This window comes from Nanorana parkeri, unplaced genomic scaffold (genome assembly GCF_000935625.1).
Source record: "Nanorana parkeri isolate BGI_ZX_2015 unplaced genomic scaffold, ASM93562v1 scaffold262, whole genome shotgun sequence".
Classification (NCBI taxonomy): domain Eukaryota; kingdom Metazoa; phylum Chordata; class Amphibia; order Anura; family Dicroglossidae; genus Nanorana; species Nanorana parkeri.
In genome coordinates this window covers 1,123,513-1,145,843 of record NW_017306530.1, presented here as the reverse complement: position 1 = coordinate 1,145,843, position 22,331 = coordinate 1,123,513, and the positions used below count along the sequence as shown (strand labels likewise).

The 22,331-nt window shown below is 40.2% G+C and overlaps 1 protein-coding gene across 7 annotated transcripts in view; it reads right to left on the bottom strand.

Annotated features, from left to right (window-relative positions):
• Positions 1 to 22,331, bottom strand: part of ARHGEF7 (Rho guanine nucleotide exchange factor 7) — a 137,309-nt gene that overhangs the window by 37,802 nt on the left and 77,176 nt on the right. For all 7 annotated transcript variants that reach the window (XM_018557012.1, XM_018557009.1, XM_018557011.1 and 4 more), the window contains 4 exons: positions 10,421 to 10,567; positions 7,570 to 7,656; positions 3,791 to 3,869; positions 1,326 to 1,465 (listed from right to left, as the gene is read on the bottom strand). In XM_018557012.1, the coding sequence (XP_018412514.1) occupies positions 1,326 to 1,465; positions 3,791 to 3,869; positions 7,570 to 7,656; positions 10,421 to 10,567 (453 nt within the window). The remainder of the gene's footprint in view (positions 1 to 1,325; positions 1,466 to 3,790; positions 3,870 to 7,569; positions 7,657 to 10,420; positions 10,568 to 22,331) is intronic.

Here is a 22,331-nt window from a genome sequence, read left to right as displayed (position 1 = left end):
AAAGTGCTAAGGAGGGAACTGAAGCAAGAGTGTAGTAATGGAGCGCATTACAGGCCAGCCTGGCAAATTCCTTATGGCAGGAACCAAGGCACTGCCAAGGAGAAAACCAATCTGGAAAACTGCTGGAGTGCCTCAGTGGCTAAGAACAGCATTATGGAAACTCGCTAAAAGAATCTTGCAAAAAAGAAAAAACCTCAGCAACAATAATGCAAGAGAGTACTTCTCTCCAAGCTGACAGAAGACATCCATCACCGAAATACACTAGCAATAATATGAGGTAGGCTGGGAGTGAGAGGGGTTATGCAGGGCTGTCCTGCAGTTTTGACTGATTTGTCAGTTTCTAATCACCTGCACGAAGTTGCATAACCCAATGGTTACAATTTAACTCCCCGTGTCCTGTGATTTACGATCAAGTCAATGGATCTAATAGTAGGATCAATGGGTAATAAAACTATGTTATGAGGGAGAGATGATGTCATAGGTTTTGCATTCTTTAAAAAACACAAGACATTTTGTGAATGGAGGATAGTGAAAAGGAACAAGTGACACAACCAGACGCTGTACAGCTTGGAACGCATCACTCCCTCTCTTCAGGGTGTGGGGTACAGCATGCTGGCAAGGTAAGATTTTTCTACATTGCAGCCACCCTCTGTACTTAATGCACAGCTTTTCAATGTTAATTTACACACCCAGTGCAGTGTGAAAATTATCATTCTGCCAGGAGTGTGGCTTTAAATATAAAGATATATTATTGCTTAGCTAAAAACTGTCAACTGCAACTGCACAAAGCTAGGTGCATAGCTTGAATAACCAGCACAAATACTGCTGATTGAAACAATTTTATTTAATACAGAGGACAGCAAGGAAAGATACAGTTAGGAAAATTTAAAAGACTGGAACAGACAAAATCTGGAGCAGCTGTACATGGCAGCCAATCAGTTTCTAGCTTTCATTTTCAAATATTAAAGCAGAACTACAACCACAATTCCTTACAGCCAAGGAAGATGTCATCTTAGCCTCTATTTGGTTTGAAGTTGCCATGGTGCTGCACATGTGATCAGCTATGGCATCAGCAATTTAAGGGCTTGAAAGCTCAGTTGATAGCTGAAATGAGCACAGTGGCAACCTTAACAGTTGGCCTTAAAAGTGACAGTTTTGGGAGACATTAAATTGGTGGGTAAAATTCTTCCTTAACTGAACAAGATGAAGATAGACGTTGATTGGTTACTACTATGCACAGCTGCTCCAGATTCCGTCTGCGCCAGTTTCAGTAAATTGCCAGTGATTCCCAGTGATCTTCCTGAAAGATAAAATGAGGTTCTTACTGTATGACAGGGCACAGAGTGAGGCTTTATTGTGGGATTGGTCATAGAGGTAAATTTAGTTTGTTTATGTAGATGGTCCACCCATTCCTGTAGATCTTGTTGGTTATTACACGACACAGTTATTCTTTCAATCATGTTACCTACAAATAAAAGGAAAACATTTACAGTTTTCAGTTGTAGCAATAATATCAATGGTTCCAAAATGACCAAAAAAGGCAGCGTGGATGTTTACCTCACATTACACCTGCTTTGGCATAATTAATGTTGGCCATGTAGGTTGTAAGTAGCAAGTGCCAATAATTACTTGCTACTTAATTTGCTATCAAATGAAAAACTTTGCGCTTAGCTCCTATCTAAGCAGCACACACTAATTCCAGTAATAATAGCCAGAATATGAACAATAAAACATAAATATTGTGCCGCGCTCGTACCCCTAAGTACTTATTATAACTTCCGTGTTAATGATCCTACACTCTTATGATATCGTGCTCATTTGCAAGATTATACACAGTATATCTAATCTACAGCCCAAGTGATTCTGTCAGGTAACGAAGGGAAGGGGGAGGAGTCTATGTCCGTGGCGTCACCTGACTCCTCCCTCCTTCCCTTCTTTACCCATCACGGACAACTACATCACCCGACTCCTCCCACCTTCCCTTCGTTAGCCGACAGAGCCACTCGGGGAAGGGGGGAGGAGTCAGGTGACGGCGACGTCACCGGATCTCCGACGGAAGACCCGGAAGCCGGCGGAGAGGTGAGTAACTTTGATCGATCAAAATAATTTTGATCGATCAAAGAAATTAACGATTAATCGACTGATTAATCGTTAATTTCCGCACCCCTAATCAAAATCCACATAATTATTAGTGCACGTCTTAATTACATGTGACTTCATTAGGGGTCCTATCCGAGATTGAAAGAGGGAATAAGCCTTTATCAGACCTTTATAATATAAGGTCGCTTCTTGAGGTGGGAGTTGTTCTATGGGGAGAGGACGGTGAATAGTCACAGAGGATTGTGTCTTTGCTGATGCCCACTTTGGATTGAGGCGCACAATTTTATACCACTGTCTATTTATTCAAGTGGACTTTTTATGCACTTTATATGTCAATCTTGCACTAATAATTAGGTGGATGTTGATTAGATATATATAATTTTACAAATGAGCACGCTATCACGAGTGTTGCATAATTATCACGGAAGTTATAAGTACTTAGGGGTACGAGCGCGGCAAAATATTTATGTTTTAATTACTAATTTGCTAGTTATGTACTAATGCTTGTGCACAGAAATAAGCAGAGTGCCCAAAGCTTCCATAAGCAGACAGTATACAATAAAACTGGGATGATGTCAAGAAAAATTAAAGAGGAACTTTCCCCATATCTTAAAAATAACAAAGGCACCTTTAGAAATGTTTAGTGATGTCAATCCACAAACAGGTACTTCTAGATAATTGATTACTTGTTATTCTTTGCATACCTTGTTTTTCTTTTCCTCTCCATTTTTTTTACAGTGGCCATTTTTACAAAGGGCAGATTTGCCTTTCCCTGAAATCTCGCGACAGTACAGATGAGATTTCCCAGCAATACACTGCTGATGTAACCTTCCCAGTATGCAACACATTACATCACCTTTTGCCAAAGAGAACCAGGAAGTAGAACTAAAATTGTAAGTAAAATGTAAATATGTTTGTTTAATTAATGTAATATGATCTCATATCAGCATGCAGAGTTGCTGATGCGATATTTAGCCAAAGGGGGTAAAAGGTCAAGTGCCGAATTGGGATAACACCTTTTTATATACATGATGTATTTCTTATTCAAATAGCATATCATTTAAAGTGTTTTTTTAGTGTTACTTGCTCAATACATGCTCTGTTCTGAAAGAAATGTTGTTCTCTGTACAGACTATGGCTCTTGAATGCAAGGCGGCTGGGCAGGTTAATGTTACCATAATTAACCCTGTCTGTACTGTGCTGGCAGATCTCATTATCAGTTGTAAACTAGATTTGAACACTGTCCTTACAAAGGGTTTAAGATCTAGAAGCAGTGATATTAATTAAGGGAAATTCAGTCTGTCTTTCTATGGGGACAGAGTTTCCTGTCTGTTGGAGAAAAGCTTGCAAAGACAAGCTACAAAAACAAGCTACACATCTAAAAAGATTTATTTTTTTTACATCTTTTTAGGTATGAATGAATAGGAGCACAAACATATATAGGAACACAAACATATAGAGGAGTTTGACTGTAAAAATGGAAATACACTTTAAGTGGAAATGTCCTATGTCTTGTGGTTATGATTCTTTTAAATAAATGTACAGCAAAATTAAACTAAAAGGGAAATACATGTATCATCGGGTTATTAAATGAATACAATTAATAATAATATCAATAGCACAAAAAAAATTGCTTTATCTTAACACAGAGGCATGATGAGTTACTGAAATAATGAGAGGAAGAGGTTACCAGAAATTTCATAGGCATTCTTATGATTTTCATTATCTTCCAACTTTGAGATGCACATCCCCGTTAGAGGAAGTTTGCCCTGTGGGGAAGAAAACTACATTTAGACTAAAAAAAGATTTGATCCATCTTAACAGACTCGCTTTACAAAAGAAACACAGTGCACCTATACCGCAAACTATTTTTTGTAGTTTTGGATAAAAAAGGGAAAGGTTAGAACACCTGTAAAGTCTTACGGCTATCTGGGGCTCTGTCAGAAAGAGATGCTTCCCTCTTTTCCTGTTCTGTGGACAATATTTACCCAAGCAGGAAGTGAAAGAAAATCTGCACAAGTGAAACAGACAATAAAAAGCTGACAGGGGTATTTTGCCTTCCCTTACTTAAGAGAGATCTATGGCCCAACCTTTTTTTGGGCATAGTTCTCTTTAGGGTCACAGGAGGGCATATACTAATGGCCTCCTGTGACCCAGAACTCAGCATGAAGCTGGCTATTGCCCGCTATATGCTGACAACACAGAGCCACGCTGCAGCCATGAAAGATCCAGACAATATTTTCAGGATCCACCCCGATGACTGATTAAAAGCTGGCTCTGTCTCTCTAGAGGCAGAGCCAGCTGTGCCCGCCCTCTCCCCCGTCAGTGCTTGAGGAACGGAGAGGGGAGGGGGAATCCTTTTGGTGAGCAGTGACCGATAGTGACTCTGCAGGGAGAAGATTGGGAAGTGAGCGATCAGCGGTATGTGATCACTCAATTTTGTGATCACTCAAAATCACTCAGCGGTATGTGATTTCACTCTCCCCATAATTCTCCTTTAATTAAAAAAAAATGCATTTTTCTAATTCTAACTTTGTGGCTGAAATATTTCCCCTTACTTCTTGTTTTGGGGACAACCATTTTATCAGACAGGAAGCAAAGGAATCTTTCAAATAGAGATGCCAATGCCACTAAACCTGACATAAGTTATTATAATTCTTTCCAAAAAAAAAACAATTTTGGTTAAAAATATACTTTTAAGGTAGGCTGACACCCTGAGATTTCTGTGCAAGTTTGAACTAGATGAACCTTACATTAGGCTCTGCAACTCCCCCACAATACAGTGTTTAGGCCTGGTGATTGGCTGCTCAGGTACAGACCACTGAAAGTTGGGCAACTACAGTCAGCTTTAAGTACTTACTGTAAAGTAAAGCTCTTACTTTGTCCAATATATGAGAGAACCAGTCTGGCAAACAGAATTTGTAAGAATCAGAATCTCTCAGGGATAGAGGTGTGTGTTCTGTTAGAGTGTCCTATGTTTCTCAATTCACTATTGCGGTTTAAAAAAAAGGGGGGGCACAGATCTTTTAGCCATAATGTGTTAGTATGCACAGCATATTAAGATATTTTGGCAGCCTTACATTCCAAAGCGATATCCTCCAGCGCTTCAACGTTCGGGCTCTCCTCTCACCTCCTCTCTCTTGGTTTTCTTCCGGGTTTTGTATATTTTGCTGCTTGATTAGCCTCGGCCCTAGTGACGTAACTCCCATGCAAGTGCACTGGAGTTACTTTATCTCTACAGGAATCCAGCCGAGAAGACTTTTTTCTTTTTCAAATACTTTACTTCTACTTTAATATACATTTCTTTTAACAGGGTTAGGTGGTTAAGTTTATAAGGTAACATCTTTTAAGCTTTTGGTGTCCTTCAAATTTTAAGTATGTTCCGTTTACAGCCACAGGGTCACATACTTTATTTAAATTTAGTAAAAACAAAACTAAGTTTAATATTGATACACCTACTTTTCCACCCAGGGTTTGTATTCACTTTTCACTTAAGACAGAGTATAGACTTTTATATGCTATGCTCTCCAAACATGTAGAGTAAATCAACTTTTAATCTGACTGACTTAAACAACCATTGTTAAAATTCCAAAACAATTTCCTATAGAACCTTTCTTCTATGGCTGATAAGTGTCTGCTGCCAGTACGTAAAAGCAGGCAGAAGATACCATGGTGCAGCAGTCTGAAACTTCTATTTTGACAGGTGAAGGGTAAAATAACTAGAAATCGAGTAATCCCTGGAAGGTAAGGCTGAACAACAACATAGCCATACCCATACCATATATTACAGTGCACACATCCCCCTAAGAGTCCATGCATCAACACACACACACACACACACACACACACACACACACACACACATCACAGCATACAAATATTATTTGCATTATATGCAACAAAGAGAGCACCCAGTAGATTGCACACACAACACAAACAGTTAACAGTATAGGCAGCACACGGGCTACAGAAAACGTCACTTCTCGGTTTCCAGGCAAAAACTAAGCTATTTCAATGGTCACATGATTGGTGTCCTGTAGAAGGCTGGAAAATATAATAAGAGGTTTGCTAGCTCTGTTAAAGAATAGGTCAAGACAAACACTTTTGTTCCAGGATAGATGGGGATAGTTATATTACAAAGATTAGAACTCCTCTCAGCCACGGCTATCCCAGGATACATTAGGATTTATCCTCACTTTTTGTCCCTGCTGACTATGGTTTCTACAGCAATGTGCACAGACAGGAATAAAAATATAAATAAATAGTCTCAACCTGCTCTACTGAAAAATATTATTTTAATTTCAGTCAGTGTTGCTCTTGGAGAGTTCCCCTCACTTCCTGCCTGGCAAAACATTGTCAGCAGATTCTAACCCTTCCGCAAGCTTTGGCTATATATCCACTTTGCCTAAAGTCTGACAACAGCTCAATGTTTACCCCTTGCATTTGTGGAGCCATATTGAAAGAAGTCTTTAAAAACACGGCAACATTTAATTCTCATAAAAATTGTGCCCGTTGGTACAGGTTACATAATTCTGGAGTCTATGGGGTCTGGTCTAGTTATCAATGTTTTCACTGTAGATACAGGCAACTTTCAACCAAGTGTCACACATTTTCAAACTGAAGAATGTTTGAATCTTGGATGAAAGTGTCAAACTCTAGAAGTTGCTGTCTACATTAAAGCTGAAAGCCAAGCTAAACAAACATTGCCTACATTTAAGAGGCATGTGTATTCTTAGTTAAATCTTGTTCTCTTTTGTGTATTCCTTCCAGATCTTTGGAGTAATTAAGCATGAACTCTTGTACTTTGCCAATATGCAGGAGTTTACTGTAATAAATGCTGGTCTCTGCTGCTCTCCCTCCTTGTGAAGAGTTACTGGTCTTGTATCTGCCCCCGGTGGCTTTCTGCAGGCAGCCTGTATTGGGAGGACCTGCTAGGCGCCACCCACAACTCTACCCAGGCTATTACCTTTTCTAAGGTAATATCTGGGTTTGTAAAGACATTTGATGAACACAAAGTGGATTTATATCCCTTGAGGTTATTGAGGAATATATTAAATTGAAAGTTTCTGTGCCTGGAGCTCAGCTTTAAATAAATTGTTTGAACACGCACAAACATCCACCATCTTTGCAAAGCCCTTTAGGTGCCACGGCACGCATCTCATAAAAAAATGGTTGTGTGCTTCTAGTGCAACCACAATATTAGGGAGTCGCAATCCATGTTTCTAAAGCTTTACTAAAAAGATTGTTCATACTTTAGTAGTACCAAACACAACATGAGCCACATAACTAAAGAAAGTTAAATTATTATTCTGAATAAGCCATTCAAGGAACAGGTAATCATTGCAAATGCATTATTAAAACTGAACAATAACCTTCTGAACAAAGTGTTATTTTATAGTGAAGCCATCAAATTATCAAATAATTATATTTAATAACTTTAAAAGGCAATAAATACAAACCTCTACATACCTGGTAGATAAAACCGCTCATTCTTGGACTTGCAGACAGCATTAATAGCACATTAGGAAAGAGTAGAAGATACCGCTCATTCTTTTCCTTGTAAAAGAAGCAAAAATACAACAGCAGGTCATTTCTTAACAATATATTTGCAACACATTTACACATATCTCACATGAATTGGCAGAAGCTGGTTATTTCACAAACAATTTCTTAAATAAATAATTTAACTCTACAGAATTAGAGCAGTAGAAAAGCATAACCCACTGCTGGGCATACTCCTAGGCATCATCATCATCTTGGAAGAATAAAGTTAGATCATGTAGGTAAGATCTTCATAATAGATAAAGTGATCCTGGCACTCCCTGCTGTGTTGTGCTCCTGGCCCTCTATGTCATTTGGAACCATGGACCTAATTAATAGTTTAGCAGCTTGGCTTCCTGACCAATCAGGAAGCCGGGTCATTACGTGGAGCCCGGCTTCCTGATTGGTCAGGAGGCCAGGTTGCTTAACAACACGTGAAGCCAGCTTCCTAGCCAATCAGGAAGCCGGGAGGGGGCTCATGACGTGCCGTCAGGCTTCCTGATTGGCTAGGAAGCTGGCTTCACTTGTTGCCAAGAAGCCAGATGGCACCTCAAGACTCGCTGCCTGGCTTCCCGATTGGAAAGGAAGCCGGTTCCACGCTCCCTCGGCACTGCCAGTCAGAGGGAAATCTCCCTCTGCCCGGAAGTTCCAGTATCGGAAGTATTGAAGCATTTGGGCGAGTACTCGCCCAAATACTTGGTATCGGTGCATCCCTACTTTTAGGAATGAATGGAGAATCTTTTACAAATGCACAGAAGAGAAGTCTAGCTGAGAGACTTATGAAGCCGCATCTGTGCATCTCCCAAGGGCTCTACAACAAAGCAAAGCGAAACAGGCTAGTATAAGAATCTGGAAAGGTGGAATACGAGTATTTCTTGAAAAAAAGGAAACAATTGAAAGAATAAAGGTGGCCATACACCTTACAACCATTGTACAACTTTTGTTGTCCAGACATCTCACCCTCGTTTAATTTTCTAACAATTAGCCTATCATGCACAGACCAATGTAGTTCGCAATTAACGTTCGTCAGTACCACCACCTGGCTGATTTTCATTGACCGAAAGGACAGAATTTCATTTTAGCATGTGCAGTTTGCAACTTGAGATTTTTGTTGTACAACCACGCTACTAACCTGTAAATTTTCATCCAATTAGACAAAAGTTTTCTGGTTGAAAGACAAAAATCTGCCAGTTGTACGGTAAAGCTGGCCATACACTTTACAACCCTCTCAAGACTTTCATCTTGCGAGGGTTGTAAAGTAATTGAAAAAACGTACGATCTGCCCATCATGGACAGGCAGATCGTACTTGCGATCATCGCAAGCCCGCCACGCTGAGGAGTGGGCTTCCGATGACTGCAATGCTGAACGGGCAGTGTGCGCGTGCGCACACCGGCCCGTTCGGCAGTTGTCGAACAAGCAGCCTGCTTGTTCGACGGAAGACGTGCGATCGTACAGTAGAAACGGTCTCACGTCTTCCATACACTTTGCGATTATCGTACGATCGCGGGAATTCCCGTGATTATCGTACGTTAATCGTACAGTTTATGGGCACCTTAATTGAGGTTGTGCACTCCCCATCAACTGGCAGATTTTCTGAGGAAAACACAATTGCAGACAAAAATCTCCAGATTATTGTAAGGTGTATGGGCACCTTTAGTGTACCAAAGGTACAATCCTTTAATTAAATCGGTGCTTATGAAGGTAGCAAAATGGTTACTAAAGAACACAAGCTAAATCAGCACCTGTCCTTAAGGCGATTCAAGACCGAATCTCTGAAATAAGATTTACATGGACATAAACTACCACTATGGGAGGCTTATACAGTATATGTAACCCTAGAATGTATTGTGTGTTCCTTGGCATTCAGTCTATGTTAACATGTAAAATAAGTGCTCTGGACTTTATACAATTTGTTGCCAATATAGAAAATGCCTAACGCTGCACTGGATAAAATGGGCAAAGACTAATTGTTTGCATTTTAAATGCCAGAATAATTTTACCTAAATGCTAGAAGACAATACTATAAATGCATGTATGGCCCTGCACAATATATTCACAAAATCTAATGCACTTAACATGCCATGTCAGCTTATATACAGTATGTGCATTTGAACATGTTTAAACTTCATTAAAAAAATGATATAAAATATAAGCCTAAAATATAATAAAGACATTGAGCTTAAAGTGCATTTCCACTTTTGCAGTAAAATTTGAGAAACCCACACTATATGTTGTTATATGTTTCCATTCACTTTGCATATCAAAAAAATGTTTTACAAATATTGCTTACCTTTTTAGATGTTCATTTGAAGGAGGCCTTTGTGCAGACTGCAAGCTATTCGAGAACAGTTTGAAAAGGAAGTCTGTCCCCATAGAAAGACTGGGGACACACTGAGCTTCCTCTCACTAACATACAATACTTTTAAATCTTTAACCCTTAGTTTGGATAGATTTTGTTCAAATCTAGTTTACAACTGTTAATGAAAACGCATTACAGACAGGGTTATTATGGTAAACATTAAATCCACTCCGTAACATTACAAAAGGGGGAGGCTTAGTAGGATTTTGAAGAAAGCGAAAAGCACTTTATTTGTGAACAAGAACATGTAACAAATATAAAGTAGGTGTTGTCAATTTGGCTTCAAAAGAGGAAATACACTTTAAAAGTCTGGAAACCCACAGATCAGTTCATTAAAAAACCCATCTATAAAACAGCATAAAAAATGGAAATTCCAAGTTTATGGATAAAGTCTTTAATAAAATCTAAAATATAGTTACCTCACTTCCTGCACACTGTATGATTACTTGTGACATATAAATAACAGTGCCTAGTATCTTGATATCTTCCCCTTCCCAGCCGCGAATAGCCTCATTCAGAATCTGAAGTTCCAATTCCTTTCTTTTTCTCACTTCTTGGCACTGTGCCTGAAAGTATAAAACTGGCTGGTCACAATCACCTTCCATAATAACTTTGAGTAAGTTCAGTAGAATTTAAAAATGTTTGCTGTGTGCCCACAGCGCTTTATATGGGTGGTGTAGTATAATAATAATTGCAAATAAAAATACAGTGGCTTGAACACATTTCCTGTGTATCAACAAGACCATAATCTTTTTAAAAAGTCACCAGTCAGTAATAGCCCCCACCTTCCCATTGGAAGCACACCTACATTGACATATTTTACAGTAAAGAGACTGCATGGTCAGATATTCTAAGAATATTGTCCAGTGGTAGCACAGCGACCAGTAGGGCCACCCAGGCTGGGAAGGTCTTTGAAAATGTTCCAATACAAAGAAACTGTTACTCTGATCCTTTAGTATGAGTATAGTGCTCCATTTTGCGGAGGAGCAAAGGACTTTTGTGGGCTGTAGCCTTATGAGTTAATACAATAATATGAACCTGGCCTTGTGCAGCATTTTCGAATGTATATACAGTGTGAAAAAAGTACATCCTCTTTGAATTATATGGTTTAACATATCAGGACATAATAATCATCTGGTCCTTAGCAGGTATTTAAATTAGGCAAATAAAACCTCAAATGAACACCACATTACATATTACACTATGTCATTATTTTACAAACCTAAAGCCAAAATGGAGAAACTGTGTCTGAAAAACTAAGCACACCACATTATTCAATACCATGTAGAATCACCTTTATCAGCAAAAACTTGAGTTATTTTCTTCATGACTTTTATCAGTCTCTCACATAGTTGTGGAGGAATTTTGGCCCACTAATTTTTACAACATTGCTTCAGTTCATTGAGGTTTGCAGGCATTTGTTTATGCACAGCTCTCTTAAGGTCACGCCACAGCATTTCAATCAGGTTGAGGTCTGGATTTTGACTGGGCCATTGCAACACCTTGATTCTTTTTAGCTATTCTACAATAGATTTGTTGGTGGGATCATTGTCCTGCTGCATGACCCAGTTTCAGCCAAGCTTTAGCTGTCGGACAGATGGCCTCACATTTGACTCTAGAATACTTTGGTATAGAGAGGAGTTCATGGTCAAGTTAATGACTGCAAGGTGACTAGATCCTGTGCCTGCAAAACAGGCCCGAATCATCAACACTCCACCACTGTGCTCGACAGTTGGTATGAGGTGTTTGTGCTGATATGCTGTGTTTGGTTTTCCCCAAATGTGATGATGTGTATTATGGCCAAACATCTCCATTTAGGTCTTGTCTGTCCAAAAGACATTGTTTCAAAAGTCTTGTGGTTTGGTCAGATGCAACCTTGCTAAGCTAAGCCATGGTACCGTGTTCTTTTTTAGAGAAAAGAGACTTTCTCCTCACAACCCTTCCAAACAAACCATACTTGTTCAGTCTTTTGTAATTATACGGTCATGAATATTAACATGTAACTGTGGTCTGTAGAGCCTGAAATGCAACTCTTGGGTTTTTTTGCAGTTTCCCTGAGCGTTGTACAGTCTGACCTTGGGGTGAATTTGCTGGGGAAGTACTCTCCTGGGAAGATGGCAACGGTCTTGAATGTTTTCCACTTGTGAATAATCTTCCTCACTGTAGAATGACTGAATGTAAATTGTTTGGAAATGGCCGTATAACCCTTGCCAGAGCAATAAACAGCAACAATTGCTTCTCTAAGATCGATGTTGATGTCTTGCCACCTTGGTAGTGTGTTAACACACACCTGAATGCACCAGACCAGCAAACTGCTAAAACTTCGGCTTGTATAGAGGTGGTCACACTTGCCGATGATTAAATAATTAAGGGTATTTGATTAGCAGCACCTGACTGCTACTTGGCCTCTTAATTCCTAGGAAAGCATTAAGGGTGTACTTGGTTTTTCATACATAGCATCTCCATTTTTGTCTTTATGTTTGTAAAATAAATAATGACACCATGTAACAGGTCATGTGTTCTTGTTCATCTGAAGTTGTATTTAGCTGATTTTAAGACGTGCTAAGGACCAGATGATTATTATGTCCTGATACCTAAAACCATAGAACTCAAAGGGGGTGTACTTTTTTTCACACGACTGTAGCAAACATAAGTACATTTTGCACATGAGGAGTTTGCCTCTTTGACAACCCTATTTAAGAATCCTTCAAGAAAACAACTTTAGGAAATGCAAATTTCTTCCTGCAAAAAAACTGAGTAAATTAAGAGGATAAAGACCTCTATTTTGGCAATAATCCCTTAATTCTTAGTCAGGAAACAAGACCCTGCAAGCATAAAACAAGGAGAGAAACGATACGGGCCTTGAGGAATCCTAAATAGAGAACTACCTCCTAAGTTCTTAGGTGATCCTCCAGGATAGCAGTTTGGAGAAAATAAATAAGAATACATTACCTAGAGAGAAACAACTGCTTAAAGTTCACACCTGGGCGGTTCGGCCCGAACGGACCCGTCGACATGAACGATCCCATACATTGCTATGGGAACCGTTCATGTAGTTATCAGCGGTAACCGCGCTGATCCACAACCGCCCTGGTGTGAATGGGCTCTAAAAGCAGGTTGATACAACAGTGCCAATTGAAGGTGTGAGAAGATGATCAAATTCCAGCCTTGCAAATCTGGCCTCATGAATCACCAATAGCTTAAGAAGGGCACAAGGCTAAAGTTTGCTCTAATATTTTTGGGACATATCCGGTCTGTTGTACCCATCTAGTGACGGAAATCCTTAAGGCTACATTCACTTGGGGGATCTGGGGCAAATACTTTGCTGCATTCAGAGGCCGCTAAATGTAGTTTCTGGATGCAGCTGCATTCTGTACTATGCTGCATTTAAACTGGCTTATTGGCTGTGGCCAGAATGTCTGCAGAAATGACACTCCTGGATGCACACTGTCTGCATCCAGGGTCGATCAGAGGCTCTATTAGCATGTGACTGCTTGGATGAGCAGTTACATGTAAACAGAGGTGCACAGGCCATTGATTTGTACAAACAACTCTTACAGCTGCCGCTGCCGTTCACTCACATTGCTTGCATTCAGCAGTGGTCCCTGTGGTAAGAATCCTAGTGATTCTCACAAGTGGCCAGCCGTTGCCACCCATGTGAAAGTAGCCAAAGAATCACAGAAGAGCATATAGTGGCAGAATGCTTAATAGCTTGAGCTGCATGATAAAATTAGCTTTAGCAGCACGGTTAGCTATGTAGACTTAGAAGTAAAACAAGGACATTAACCGTTTTGACTGTTGTACAAAAGCCTGGTCATCCCTCTGGAAGTTATTCGCATACTGAGCAGTAAAATACTCTAGTCTTCCTTGTGTGCGAGTAATTAAATTTGATTCCGGAATTTTTCCTCTTTGCCAGCCTTGGCAGAGCACTGAACACAGTGCCTGAAGTCTCACATTTAAGGAAAACAGGAAGTCTCACATTTAAGCAAAGAAGGAATTTCTCAAAACATAGTAAATGGGAAATCATTATTTGTACATATTGTTAAGCCATCCTGATAATGGAAGGGCCTCCATTATTTCTACATTTCTAAAATATAATTAATGATATCTGTGTTTTGCCTGTAGTTATCTGCAAAGAGTCTACATTTTAAAAAAAAAGTTTGACCAAGGAATCAGAATTTGTGATTTAGTAAATTTTAAAATGTGATCAAAGTCATATAGAAATACACCAATATTAATAAGTCATAAAAATAAAAATAAGTATTCTTTAAGATGGGTTAAACGTAAAAAGAAAAAAAGAAGAAAATCACAACAAATCCTTATCTCCTTAGAAATAGGAGGCTTCTGGAGAATCTCAGGTTTGAAAGTGAGTTGGGGAAAATCCATGGCCTTCCCAGTAGGCCCACCACAGACCTGCTACTACCTTGGCCTATCTAAATTGCAGACCACTGACCAATTTAAGTATGTGGGGATTCATATCAATAATGACCTAACTAAATATAACCACCTATTAGGACTTATATGGAATCCAGGCAATGAATCTAGAGCTGCCTGCCTTTACATCTTATTTGTTCTGTTCCACCAATAATATATTTTCTGTTGACTGCATTAAACTGTATTGTGTTATTTATGTTCTGATGTATGCTGACTTTTAGTAACTTCTTTACTTCTACATTGATAAAGCCTTCTTTTTCTCCTCTTCTGTTCAGTGCTAGGTAATACACTCCTATCTAGACCCTCCCCATTTCTTCCATGTTCCTTTAGTAAGTGTCATTTATCACAGGTGACAAGGTGTAGAAAGCCACTGTCCTCTTGCATTTGATTCAACTTTAGCATCTTATTAAAGAGTTAAGTTGCCTATGGATGGTGCCAATTCAGCAAGTGGTCATGCTGTCCATGCAAACTGGGAATAAGGAGGTAAGCCATTGCCAAAATCAGCATTTGAAACAGAACTTTGGCAGCATAATTCCTAATACAGATAATGTTCCTCCCCACATTTCTTTATGTTCCTAGGTCATTCCTGATACTTCTATCCCAGCAACTAATCCAGTGTATTGAATCTCTCTACATTTATTTGGAGCAATCCCCTTCCAAGAATAGCCAGATCTTTTGTGCAAGCTACACAGGCAGAGGTGGGCATGGCCAGCCCTAACCTAATTACTTTATTGTTTCCCAACTGACATATATTTATGACTGGCTCCATTATAGGGGAGCTATGGGGTTAGGGCTTTTCCCCATAGTTCTCCTTAGGGTAACGGGGGGACACAAACTAGCGTCCTCCTGTCACCCTAAGCTCAGTATACTGCGATCTACTGGGAGCTACAGCTCGCGGTATACTGAGACGCCACAGCTGAAGCGGATCCCGACAATTATGTATGGATCCGCCCAGCTACATGAGTGACAGCTGGATCTGCCCATCTAGAGGCAGAACCAGCTGTACCCGCCTCCTCCCCCGGCCGTTCCGCCAGTCAGCGCTGGAGGATCGGAGCGGAGAGGGGGGAATCCAGCCACTCCCGTGTCACGGCAGAGAGCTGTGACAGGATCGAGAAGTGAGTGAACGCCAGTAAGTGTTCGCTCACTTCCCGATCTACTGAGCCGACCTGTGACAGTCTCATTGTCACAGGTCGGCTAGAACTATGAGGTGAGTGAAAAGCACTCACCTCATAGTTCTCCTCCAAGCCAACTCCAGTCCATCTACTGCGCTTCTGGCAGTAATAAAAGACTTTCCTCCCAAGCTTTACTGGATGACATCCATAAAGCTACCCTGCAGAACTGTGATATGTGGTCTCCATTAGATTTTTCCTTACTGGCCTGCATTGAGGCTGAGGGCATTCTCATGCCTTCTCAATGCCATGTGTCACTTCAGACTCCTCTGTGGCACAACTGTAAATTAAAGGCACTTTACAACTCGCCTGGCTCTACTTGGTGGTTAAGGAAAGGTACTGTCTACCTCTTACAGTTGTTTTAAAATGGTTAATTTCTATCCTTTGAGGCTCTTCAGTAGAAAACACAAGTCAGCAAGAATTGTTTCTTCAAATACAGTTGCTTTCAGGACTCTGGAGTTGATTGTCCTCCCCCCAACCCTCCGAAGACCACTGCTTTTAAAATCATAGAACAAACAAAATCTACGAACATACTAAAGGGGTCCAACCATTAGCTGCATCCCACTGCAAATAGTTGCAATCAATACCTAGGCTTGTGGAAAAGGGGATTGGAGAAGGTCACAGATACCCAGTTAATAGATATTATTAGTACTGCAGACAAGCTTGCTCAAGTAAAAATTATCCATCAGTTGAACAATACACCAGAAGATCTTGGATTCAATGCCCCAGCTGTAGTACATGGTCAGCTAATTTGTTCCATATGTATTGGTCTTGTCCTTGGGTCTTGGATCAAATGCTCAATGCCCTAGTTGTAATGCATGGCCAGCTAACATGTTATATATGTACTAGTCTTGTCCCTGTCTTGATGCTTTTTAGAACAGTTTACTATCTGCCCTAGATACCCATCTGAACTTCAATGCACCAGGGACTACAGAGGTTTGCATTCTAGGCATTCTCAAAGGCTTTGTACCTCTTCTACATGCACACACTATGTTTTGGCTGATTTTACATCAAGCTAAGAAGGTCAAAAGGAAGGAAAAATGTCAATCCTCTAATTCTTACATCAATTACCAAGTAAATTAAGAACACACTAAATATAAAATATGCATATGCGGAGCCTGCCCTCGTAAATGTTATTAAATTTGGCAACCATGGCTGGATTCCTCATCAGATAAACCCTTCTAGATCTTTACATTTATACTTGCTTTTTTTTTTTGCTACCTTTCAACTAATTGATTTGAGCTGTATCCTTGGCTGGAAGGGAGAAATGTATTATATGTCTGTTTGTATAAATGTGAGTATCATTTTATATCCCAGGTTTTTACTATTTCCTGGCTCTGCATAGCTGCCCTTTATAGTTCTTCAACACAGTGGTTACTGTGTCTGTTGTTGTACTCTAAATATGTCAAATAAACAAAGAACACCTTTAAAAAAGAAATGGGTTTCTAGCTAAGATCAGTGCACAGACAGGCTATGCAATCCTTAGATGCCCAAGAAGCCTTGCAAGATTCACAGGCATTTCTTGGCTTTGATGACAGTTGCATAAAATTGATAAAAGTTTACCATAAGAATTGCCTCACATAGGCTAAATACCACCCATCCCCCAAATTAAACAGTACTATAAAAAAACATGTCTTGTTAATGTTAAGATTAAGAAAAAGTTTAACTTTGTGGTAAATATAAATAGTGTTATACTTTGAGAGAATGCAATACGGATTAGCACATTATCCCAACTATAAAGGTTGGTAAAGAGAATTTAATAGCTTAAGGCTGCTTCACTGCCCCAAGACCTAGGTAGCTGGAAATAAATGAGCAACTAATAAATTCCAGATTACATGAAAATGCTACAATGTGATATCAGGGTATGTGATCTAAAACTCAGTTGTTTGGTTCAAGCAACATGATAATTAAAGCCAGAAGTAAATCATGCCGGTTAAGTAAGTAAGAAGTAAGCCAGCTGCCGGTACATTTAGGAGAACTGTGGCTGCAGCGGCCTGTGTCCCTTCAAATCCCCGCTGCTCTGCCCGCCTGTGTTGGCGGAGGCAGCAGGGACACAGACCGATGCATTCCTCCGCTGCCCCCGGTACCTCCGCTGCTGTCCCGGCCTCCTCTTCCGCCGGTCCGTCGGCTTCCACGGTCCGGACGATTCTCAGCTCCCCTGGTCCAGTGTTCTATCAAAAACCCGGCTGCGGCTCCTCTGCCCCACTCCCCTGCCTTCTCTTCATCAATGCAATAGCCAATAGCAAGCTGGCTATTGCACCCGCCTACTGCCTGCTGTCAATCAACATGGGAGGACCTTAAATGGGAAATCATTATTTGTACATATTGTTAAGCCATCCTGATAATGGAAGGGCCTCCATTATTTCTACATTTCTAAAATATAATTAATGATATCTGTGTTTTGCCTGTAGTTATCTGCAAAGAGTCTACATTTTAAAAAAAAAGTTTGACCAAGGAATCAGAATTTGTGATTTAGTAAATTTTAAAATGTGATCAAAGTCATATAGAAATACACCAATATTAATAAGTCATAAAAATAAAAATAAGTATTCTTTAAGATGGGTTAAACGTAAAAAGAAAAAAAGAAGAAAATCACAACAAATCCTTATCTCCTTAGAAATAGGAGGCTTCTGGAGAATCTCAGGTTTGAAAGTGAGTTGGGGAAAATCCATGGCCTTCCCAGTAGGCCCACCACAGACCTGCTACTACCTTGGCCTATCTAAATTGCAGACCACTGACCAATTTAAGTATGTGGGGATTCATATCAATAATGACCTAACTAAATATAACCACCTATTAGGACTTATATGGAATCCAGGCAATGAATCTAGAGCTGCCTGCCTTTACATCTTATTTGTTCTGTTCCACCAATAATATATTTTCTGTTGACTGCATTAAACTGTATTGTGTTATTTATGTTCTGATGTATGCTGACTTTTAGTAACTTCTTTACTTCTACATTGATAAAGCCTTCTTTTTCTCCTCTTCTGTTCAGTGCTAGGTAATACACTCCTATCTAGACCCTCCCCATTTCTTCCATGTTCCTTTAGTAAGTGTCATTTATCACAGGTGACAAGGTGTAGAAAGCCACTGTCCTCTTGCATTTGATTCAACTTTAGCATCTTATTAAAGAGTTAAGTTGCCTATGGATGGTGCCAATTCAGCAAGTGGTCATGCTGTCCATGCAAACTGGGAATAAGGAGGTAAGCCATTGCCAAAATCAGCATTTGAAACAGAACTTTGGCAGCATAATTCCTAATACAGATAATGTTCCTCCCCACATTTCTTTATGTTCCTAGGTCATTCCTGATACTTCTATCCCAGCAACTAATCCAGTGTATTGAATCTCTCTACATTTATTTGGAGCAATCCCCTTCCAAGAATAGCCAGATCTTTTGTGCAAGCTACACAGGCAGAGGTGGGCATGGCCAGCCCTAACCTAATTACTTTATTGTTTCCCAACTGACATATATTTATGACTGGCTCCATTATAGGGGAGCTATGGGGTTAGGGCTTTTCCCCATAGTTCTCCTTAGGGTAACGGGGGGACACAAACTAGCGTCCTCCTGTCACCCTAAGCTCAGTATACTGCGATCTACTGGGAGCTACAGCTCGCGGTATACTGAGACGCCACAGCTGAAGCGGATCCCGACAATTATGTATGGATCCGCCCAGCTACATGAGTGACAGCTGGATCTGCCCATCTAGAGGCAGAACCAGCTGTACCCGCCTCCTCCCCCGGCCGTTCCGCCAGTCAGCGCTGGAGGATCGGAGCGGAGAGGGGGGAATCCAGCCACTCCCGTGTCACGGCAGAGAGCTGTGACAGGATCGAGAAGTGAGTGAACGCCAGTAAGTGTTCGCTCACTTCCCGATCTACTGAGCCGACCTGTGACAGTCTCATTGTCACAGGTCGGCTAGAACTATGAGGTGAGTGAAAAGCACTCACCTCATAGTTCTCCTCCAAGCCAACTCCAGTCCATCTACTGCGCTTCTGGCAGTAATAAAAGACTTTCCTCCCAAGCTTTACTGGATGACATCCATAAAGCTACCCTGCAGAACTGTGATATGTGGTCTCCATTAGATTTTTCCTTACTGGCCTGCATTGAGGCTGAGGGCATTCTCATGCCTTCTCAATGCCATGTGTCACTTCAGACTCCTCTGTGGCACAACTGTAAATTAAAGGCACTTTACAACTCGCCTGGCTCTACTTGGTGGTTAAGGAAAGGTACTGTCTACCTCTTACAGTTGTTTTAAAATGGTTAATTTCTATCCTTTGAGGCTCTTCAGTAGAAAACACAAGTCAGCAAGAATTGTTTCTTCAAATACAGTTGCTTTCAGGACTCTGGAGTTGATTGTCCTCCCCCCAACCCTCCGAAGACCACTGCTTTTAAAATCATAGAACAAACAAAATCTACGAACATACTAAAGGGGTCCAACCATTAGCTGCATCCCACTGCAAATAGTTGCAATCAATACCTAGGCTTGTGGAAAAGGGGATTGGAGAAGGTCACAGATACCCAGTTAATAGATATTATTAGTACTGCAGACAAGCTTGCTCAAGTAAAAATTATCCATCAGTTGAACAATACACCAGAAGATCTTGGATTCAATGCCCCAGCTGTAGTACATGGTCAGCTAATTTGTTCCATATGTATTGGTCTTGTCCTTGGGTCTTGGATCAAATGCTCAATGCCCTAGTTGTAATGCATGGCCAGCTAACATGTTATATATGTACTAGTCTTGTCCCTGTCTTGATGCTTTTTAGAACAGTTTACTATCTGCCCTAGATACCCATCTGAACTTCAATGCACCAGGGACTACAGAGGTTTGCATTCTAGGCATTCTCAAAGGCTTTGTACCTCTTCTACATGCACACACTATGTTTTGGCTGATTTTACATCAAGCTAAGAAGGTCAAAAGGAAGGAAAAATGTCAATCCTCTAATTCTTACATCAATTACCAAGTAAATTAAGAACACACTAAATATAAAATATGCATATGCGGAGCCTGCCCTCGTAAATGTTATTAAATTTGGCAACCATGGCTGGATTCCTCATCAGATAAACCCTTCTAGATCTTTACATTTATACTTGCTTTTTTTTTTTGCTACCTTTCAACTAATTGATTTGAGCTGTATCCTTGGCTGGAAGGGAGAAATGTATTATATGTCTGTTTGTATAAATGTGAGTATCATTTTATATCCCAGGTTTTTACTATTTCCTGGCTCTGCATAGCTGCCCTTTATAGTTCTTCAACACAGTGGTTACTGTGTCTGTTGTTGTACTCTAAATATGTCAAATAAACAAAGAACACCTTTAAAAAAGAAATGGGTTTCTAGCTAAGATCAGTGCACAGACAGGCTATGCAATCCTTAGATGCCCAAGAAGCCTTGCAAGATTCACAGGCATTTCTTGGCTTTGATGACAGTTGCATAAAATTGATAAAAGTTTACCATAAGAATTGCCTCACATAGGCTAAATACCACCCATCCCCCAAATTAAACAGTACTATAAAAAAACATGTCTTGTTAATGTTAAGATTAAGAAAAAGTTTAACTTTGTGGTAAATATAAATAGTGTTATACTTTGAGAGAATGCAATACGGATTAGCACATTATCCCAACTATAAAGGTTGGTAAAGAGAATTTAATAGCTTAAGGCTGCTTCACTGCCCCAAGACCTAGGTAGCTGGAAATAAATGAGCAACTAATAAATTCCAGATTACATGAAAATGCTACAATGTGATATCAGGGTATGTGATCTAAAACTCAGTTGTTTGGTTCAAGCAACATGATAATTAAAGCCAGAAGTAAATCATGCCGGTTAAGTAAGTAAGAAGTAAGCCAGCTGCCGGTACATTTAGGAGAACTGTGGCTGCAGCGGCCTGTGTCCCTTCAAATCCCCGCTGCTCTGCCCGCCTGTGTTGGCGGAGGCAGCAGGGACACAGACCGATGCATTCCTCCGCTGCCCCCGGTACCTCCGCTGCTGTCCCGGCCTCCTCTTCCGCCGGTCCGTCGGCTTCCACGGTCCGGACGATTCTCAGCTCCCCTGGTCCAGTGTTCTATCAAAAACCCGGCTGCGGCTCCTCTGCCCCACTCCCCTGCCTTCTCTTCATCAATGCAATAGCCAATAGCAAGCTGGCTATTGCACCCGCCTACTGCCTGCTGTCAATCAACATGGGAGGACCTGATAGAGAACTTTCTCCTTCAGGCCCATCCTCTGCTGATTGACAGCAGGAAGTGGGCAGATGCAATAGCCAGCCTGCTATTGGCTATTGCAATTTGAAATATCCAAGGTTGAAATAGCAGGCTGGCTATTGCTCCCAGCATTAAAATGCAAAAAATAAAAAGTTTTTTTTTTTTTATAAATAAATTTAAAAAGACAAAAAAATGTAAAAAAAAAAAAAGTTAAATAAAAATAAAAAATGCAAACAAATAAAAAAAATTAAGTTTATAAAATAAAATTAAAAATAGAAAAAAAAAAAACTTTTTTTGGTGTCATTTTAAATAATACAACTTTTTTATCTTCTGAACAACAGGAACAAACAGCAAAGCAAAACGTGACCCTTCCCTATGCTATCCAAAACGAAAAAAAAAAATTTGGGCTGGAGCTACACTTAAAAAATTTACCTGTTCCGACTTGCATACAAATTTAACTTAAGTACAAACCTACAGTCCCTAACTTGTATGTAACCCGGGGACTGCCTGTACAGGAAGCATTTAGTTGTG